The 7,197-nt window shown below is 42.9% G+C and overlaps 1 protein-coding gene across 2 annotated transcripts; it reads right to left on the reverse strand.

The window, feature by feature from the left end:
* Positions 1 to 365: 365 nt before the first annotated feature.
* Positions 366 to 6,995, reverse strand: rab5aa (RAB5A, member RAS oncogene family, a). 2 transcript variants are annotated; one of them, XM_061093256.1, is made up of 6 exons: positions 6,781 to 6,995; positions 3,993 to 4,214; positions 3,591 to 3,742; positions 3,287 to 3,409; positions 3,072 to 3,165; positions 366 to 2,839 (listed from the first exon to the last, which is right to left on the reverse strand). In XM_061093256.1, exons 2-6 carry the CDS (start codon positions 4,156 to 4,158, stop codon positions 2,724 to 2,726), a joined length of 651 nt encoding a protein of 216 aa, XP_060949239.1. In that variant the 5' UTR covers positions 4,159 to 4,214; positions 6,781 to 6,995; the 3' UTR covers positions 366 to 2,723. The 2 variants fall into 2 exon arrangements, with proteins under 2 accessions (XP_060949239.1, XP_060949240.1); XM_061093257.1 differs by lacking the exon at positions 6,781 to 6,995 and adding an exon at positions 6,465 to 6,727.
* Between the last annotated feature and the right edge of the window lie 202 nt (positions 6,996 to 7,197).

Below are 7,197 nucleotides of genomic sequence, written 5' to 3' on the forward strand. Positions count from 1 at the left end.
CTTCGTTTCCTGAGCTGTTGGATCACGTTCACTTAATGCCACACCGAGCAAATCCTAGAATTAACAACAATAACCATGTTTAATAGACTATGATAATATTATGTTTTTGCTTTATTACATAAATGTGTTTAATGAGAGATAACAAAAAGTGGAATCCCCCTAAAGGAAAAACGCTTAATTTCTCATCACATTTGGACAAATATTAGCATCAGGATTTATGACCCATGTGGATAATTAAACAGGGTGAATGTCAGACATAATGAAAATATCAATCAGTGTTTATCAGTGTCAATTTGACAGGTAGAGGACAGTGCTCCCTGCACACACACAAATCATGTATATATATATATATATGCACAGCCTGATTACAATAATAAATGATCAACTTTATTTCAGTATTTATTTGGTCATTACATAACAGTACTGTAAAACGCTTGCATTTTTAGGTTTTTCTGCTGCAATTAAGTGTTCGTGGCAAAAAAACAAAACAAAACCATACAATTTACGTCCCCATCAGGTGTTAATTCATTATTAATCTACTCATGAATCAGCATCGATCCCCGGCTGACAGTTGTTAAAAGTTTGCTACAATATGGTCACAAGGTTACTGAGATGTTACGGTGGGGCAGACGGCTGGTTAATTAAACTGTTCTGTATCGTTTCCGACTCCTCTGGAGCTTTTAGGAGCCTCTGGAGGTTCAGATAGAACTACAGGTGGAGCAGAGCCGGACAAGGAATTGCAGCCGGATACCACTACAAACAAAAACCATTAGTGAAATCCAAATAGAGTGTTACAAAATAGAAACCATTTTCTTGTGAGGGAAAATAAAAGGTACAAGACAGATGACTAAATAAATGCAATTTCATTCTTCTGGTTTATAACACTACGTACATTTATAAAGACCGCCACTGATTATGATTTAACCATTTGTGTGGAAAAGGAACAGCAACAAAACTCCAAAGCGTTTTTTTTTGTTTTTCTCCAACTGTACAGTTTTTTTTGAATGATTATCTAGAGAGCTCCCTAGCAAGCATTAGTTCGGTCACTGGTAAATCAAAAAAAAGGTAGACTACACTGCAACACCCTATTTACAGTATATTATTTATATATTTATATTTATTTATATATATTTATATCACACTGGCTGTAATAATGACAAGATATATTCATGAGCATCATTAGTGCAAGGCATGAGTAAGACAGGTCTGTAAAAAGAGTTATGTGTGTGTATATAACAATGATGTATAGTTTGGGGGGGGGGGTGGACAAAAAAAACCACAAATATGTTGTGAGGTGGTACTGTAACAGACTACATGTGTGTATGTGTGTGCGCGCTTATGTACAATAATGTTTAGGTCGCACAGAGTTCAAAGGGGGAAATTATAAACGGGCATGTATGAGTAAGTCTATGGATGAGATCTGTCACCAGCCAGCCAGGCCCAGTTTGTACACAGCGACACATGACCGTGTCTAAAGCACTTCCTTATCGAGAGAAGATGACAAATAATAACAGTTCAAAAGGTGATTATGAAGCAAACGGACATATTGCAACTACCATCACCATCGTTTTTTGCCCCTGTGCAATCCCAGCAGCCGTCCATCGACATCAACACGACAGTAATGTTCACCTGCGTTAACTAAATCATCCAAAGGCAGAAACCCACGAGACCCCAGTATCACCACGGAGGGGTGGTCTACACAAGATTTATGAAAGGACACTGCAAGAGGAGGTGGGGGGGCGGTGACACTGACGAGTTGCTCAGACACCCCCCCCCTGCGCCTCGTTGTGGAGAAAGCTGGGGGATGTAGCAGGGGGGGGGGGGGGTTCTGCTCTTCTGCACTGGTCCTGACACTTAAACTCACAGACTTAAGACTGCGAAACATTGCACGATGCCACTGGGGACAGCTAGAAGCAGGCATGGCCCCGGAATAGAGCCTACAAGGGTGGAAGAGAATGTACACTAGTGCTACTTTGGGTTCAGTGGGGAGAGGACGTGGATAGTAGTGGACAGGCAGAGGGGAGTCAGATAGAGACCATCCAAAAGGACTACAGTCCACATGTTTTTTTTTTACTTTCACATAAAGGTTTCCTGGTGAAAAAAAGGTAGATGATGCTTTGGGTTCTTCTCCATCTGTCTCCACCCTTGCATTATTAATACACTCCTCTTCTCCGATTGACTTTTTTCTGGGCTGCTGCCGTTTTTTGTTTTTCCACTTTAGGCCATGTGAGTATACAGGTATGTGCTTACACAATTCTGACTGACTTCTAGCAAAAAATGATCAAAAAATTAACAAAAACAGATGATTTGTGTTTTAGATTTTTTTGTCTAAGCTAAGTGGTCACTTCCCACATCTACATGGAGGGAAGATGATGGAAGGCAGGGAACACTAATAATCTCTAATACCTGCTGTCATTGTTCTATCGGTAATAACTGATGGACGCAAAAAGCTAGATGACAGAAAGTAAGAGTGGATGGTGAGGAGGCTTCACCAGGTACCAGCAGAACCACTATGAAGGAAAAGAGAGATCAGTATAATGGAGTTGACTTCACTACACTGAAAAAACGAAAAAGTGGGCACAGGGCATCTTTTCTCGCTTTGCCGATCAGAGATGTGGAGATAAGAGTACAACACATTGCATTAGTAACTGCAGTGGCAGTCAGGGCATCAGTCGCATTAGCTACTGCTGTACAGGTTGGTTGGAGGGAAGGCGTTCTTCACGTTAGTTACTGCAGCACGGAGCCTTGGCTGGCTGGGCGGCTTCCGTCAGGTCCACTCCCCGGGTGCGTGTGGTGTTTGGGTTTACGGCCTGAGGCTCACTTTTCGGCAATCTCTTTGCTGAAACGGAGAGAAAAACTAAACTTAACAAAAATAAAAAAGTATTGCAGCTTTTGTATGGAGCAGAAGCAGTTACAAGTGTCAACTTTTCCATTATCCAAGCCTGACCTCAACCATTTATAAACAAGAAATTCTTTATAGAACTTCTAGTGGGACTAACTAGTTTAGTTCAGATTACCACTCTATAAATGCACTGGCTAAATCTATGAATGAAGTGTCAAGAGTTACCCACCAATAGCCATAAATATCTCGTTCACATTCATAGAAGTCTTAGCGGATGTTTCCATGAAAAGTAAGCTGTTGTCATCTGCGTAGGACTGAGCATCCTGTTGACACAACGTAAACACCATAAGTTTAACACATCTTACACACGCACACACTAATGCAGAAGAGAAACACAATTAGAGGTTAGAGGTGTCAAGACGCCGCATTCTGTTCTTGTCTAACCTGGAAGTCGACAGCTCTCTTGCTGGCTAGGTCAGCTTTGTTGCCTGACAGAGCGATGACGATATTTGGGCTGGCTTGTCTCTGCAGCTCCTTCACCCAGTTCTTAGCCCGTGCAAAGGATTCCTGCAAAATACAAGAAATTGTGCCATTTGTCAATACCTTCATGCTAGAGCAAAGTGTAACAGCAGCTGTATCTGAACTTGTTGTAGGGTAAGGGGTTGGGCTTAATGCACGGGAACTATCATCAGTGAGAGATGAGATCATGTTGGGAAAGTTGCATGAAGGACAAGGTGGACAGACATGCCTCGTTTGTGATGTCGTAGACCACAATGGCAGCCTGTGCTCCTCTGTAATACATGGGTGCCAAACTGTGGTAACGCTCCTGGCCTGCAGTGTCCCAGATTTCGAATTTCACCGTTGTGTCATCTAGACACACTGTTTGAGTGAGAAAGGCCGCTGCAGGGAAAGGTGAAGGTTAGTCAGCATCAAGTAATCCGTATCGACACCATAGCAATTTCATGTGAAGAGAAATTGTCATAGATATATCAAAACAATTGCAGTCAATTTCCAATTTGTGAGTATAACTAACTCTCACTCTGTAGAACTAAATTTGATCTTGGATCACAAAACAACAATTTGAATAAAAGCAAAATACGTTTAATTAAAAACATAAATGTTTACTATTACAAAACTACTATTTGCTCACCTCCTATTGTGCTCTCCTGGAATTCATGGAACTGGCCCTTGACAAAGCGAAGCACTAAGCTGGACTTTCCAACAGCTGACTCCCCCAACAGCACCAGCTTAAACTGACAGATCTTGTTCCCTGCGTTGGGCCCATTGGGTCTCGTAGCTCCTCCCCGATTGGCCATGACCAAGTCAAATCGCCTGGTGTCCTGTGTGCCAAACCTCACTATCAGGACGCCTACTGCAAGAGCCAAGAGAAAAAATTGCTTTATCAACAGCCATAAGAACGTGTTGGACATAGAAGAGCATCGCAGGTCAGAGTAAATGCAACAAACAACAAAGCAGCTTGAATTAAATGTGCCCACAGCATTTTATGTTACAATACTTCAAACTTCAAGTAACACTAAAATACTCATGGTACTAGAGAGTGTCTTGTTTGTTTAAAATCTATCCACAGTTACTACAATGAACAGATTTATCTTTGTTTTGATATGATGAGACAGTTACACATAAAAAAAAAGATGAATCTACTTCAGGGTAAAAATCCAGACTACATTAACCTTATTGTTCTGAATACAAACGTAGGCTGTGACCTCTATGAAGCACTTAAAGGACTGAATCTGTAACATTGGGCATTTCAAGAATTCTGAAAACTATTGCCGGGGATGCAATTAACAAGAATTTGTGATCACTGATTTGACATTTACAGAGGGCAAGTACCCATCAGCTGTTAAGAATAAATCATGTATGATTGCCATAAGGAACATTAGGCTCCACATCACTCTAGTTAAATACGCTCTCCATTCTCTGCTATTGATCAATCTTAAAAGTCATGTCACGTCATTCGAAAAATCCATTCTTCAGCCCTGTTGTATCACATTTTCTAATACTGTGCATCGTACAGGCTTACGTTTGTGTATTTAAGTCTTCAAGACAAAGTAAATTCCACCATTTCCCCATTTGTAAACTCATTTTCAAATCATTTGTATGCCGCTGGTTTACTCCATCTTAAGTCTTTCAAACATGTAAAGCCCTCAGTTAAGTACAATGACGTCATTGTTGACACAGTTTATCCACATTCACACACAAGTAACCATTTCTTCCCAACAATGTATTTATGAGTAACATTATGCAATTGAAAAAGGAAGCCCACCACAACCACACATAGAGTAACAGCGAGCAAAGGACTTGAGACTTATCAACAATCCCTTCAGTTTCAGGAGCTTCCACGAGACTTCCACCCACATGTACGAGTACATTCCATGCATTCATGCATTGCTTGCTAACTGACTTAGGAAGAAACTGCTGACTAATTTATAAACCACAAATAGCTGTTGTCTGGAGATAATCAAAACACACATCTTACATTGCAGGGAGAATTTGTCCTGTGCATGACTAGTGAACTCTTATCCCCGAAACAATAACACATTACTGTAATGACTTTCAATGTGCATCTCACACCAAACTCCCTAATCCAGGGGACACATTCAAAAGAGGTCTGTCTCACATATGCTCTCAAATGCTTTAAGCCTCAGTGGTGCTTCATGGAGCATATCAGTCACATGTTCGCTGATATTGTTCTCCGAGAGGTGTTGACGGTGAGGTCACAGTTAATCATGATAATATACTGCTGCACTAAATCACACTGAGAGGCGTACACCTTGCCGTGCACTGTCACCAAGCTCCACCTTTCTCCAAAGCTGTCCCATGAAACGGTGCAAATGTCCAGGTGCCTATTGTGTCCTTGTGTCACTGCTGTAACAGTGAGTGCATATACCTGCGTGGGTATATTCAAAATAACAGTGCAAAGACAAGTCTGATCAAGTGTAGTCTGATCACCTGAGGTGCTGCAGTGTTGACAGACCTCATGATGATCAAACTATTAATTCATTACAAAATAAGTGACTAGCTGGTTGACAGGTTTAGCTTCACAAGTCTATGAATGTGTGTGTGTGTGTGTGTGTGTGTGTGTGTGTGTGTGTGTGTGTGTGTGTGTGAGAGAGAGAGAAGATAATTTACGTCTGAGTAAACACAGAACTTGTGACACACAAACACACACAGAAGAACCTGCAGAGAGTAACTGCGTTTCAGGGACTCGAGTCAGAGGCTGTCAACACACGACTGTGACGCTCACACAAGATGTGGGTTTATCCGTCGTTAGTTGACTGTAAACACACACTATCCTTTTAGCTGTAGCTTCGTATCCCTTTCCATTAAAGAGGGGGACGCCATTTTCCAAAGTGTTTTGGTTGTCTAGCCAGTTAGCTTCCTTTGCAGTAGCCACTCTGACGTTAGCCTCCCAACTGCACACAACGACAGGCTGAGACAAATAAAAGTTTAAGTCAATGTTGACAACCAACACTACGCATTGTTAGGGGTCGTTGTCACGCCGGTGCGTTGTGTTGGTCATTTAACGTGGAGTTGTCCAAACCTCAACACAACAAACACGAACGTTAGCCTGGGTAGCATCGTTGGCATTCCACCCACTGACCTGATTCCACCCAGTTAGCTACTGGAGTCAGCTGTTAGCCAGGCGCACAGCTGCACACAGCAGACAGCGTTAGCCACATGCTAACTGCAACACGTCGACACACACAGGAGGAAGAGGAGGGAGAGCAGGACTCGCTCAGCTGTGACCCGGGGCCTGTTTCTCTGTATCTCTGCATTCACACAGCTACCGACCACCAGCTGCAGTGGGCTAGCCACCGCGCTATGCTAACCTCAGCCCACCGATGACAAGTGAGCAGAGGCTAGCTTTAGCCTGTCCGCCAGCTGGAGAGCACAACTTGTCGATTCACGTCGAGTACCTGAGAGCCAGACGATGGGGGGGTAACTTTCCAACGCCGCCGCTGTGGGGGTCTACGCACGGGACCAGGGACACCGCGGTGAGGTGGTGGTGCCGGTGGTGGTGGTGGTGGTGGTGAGGGGGGGGGGACCGAGAAAATAAATTTCAACAACCCCGTCACGTCTCCTCCTTTTTCTTTCTTCTCGCAACTTCCCCTTAGAACCAAAACACAAACAAGACCTTCCGCCCCCCCCGCGCCACGTCACACAGCGCGTCCGCCTCCAGACTCTGGGACATGCGCAGTGGTGATCCTCTGTAATAACGTGTTTTTTTAACCGATGATCAAACTACTTAAGTAAAAATGCATTATTTTGTAGGAGCCTATTTAAAGGTCCAGTGGTAGAAAGGGATCTATTGGCAGAAAATTTAACATTAAAAG

Source organism: Limanda limanda, chromosome 19 (assembly GCF_963576545.1).
Source record: "Limanda limanda chromosome 19, fLimLim1.1, whole genome shotgun sequence".
NCBI lineage: Eukaryota > Metazoa > Chordata > Actinopteri > Pleuronectiformes > Pleuronectidae > Limanda > Limanda limanda.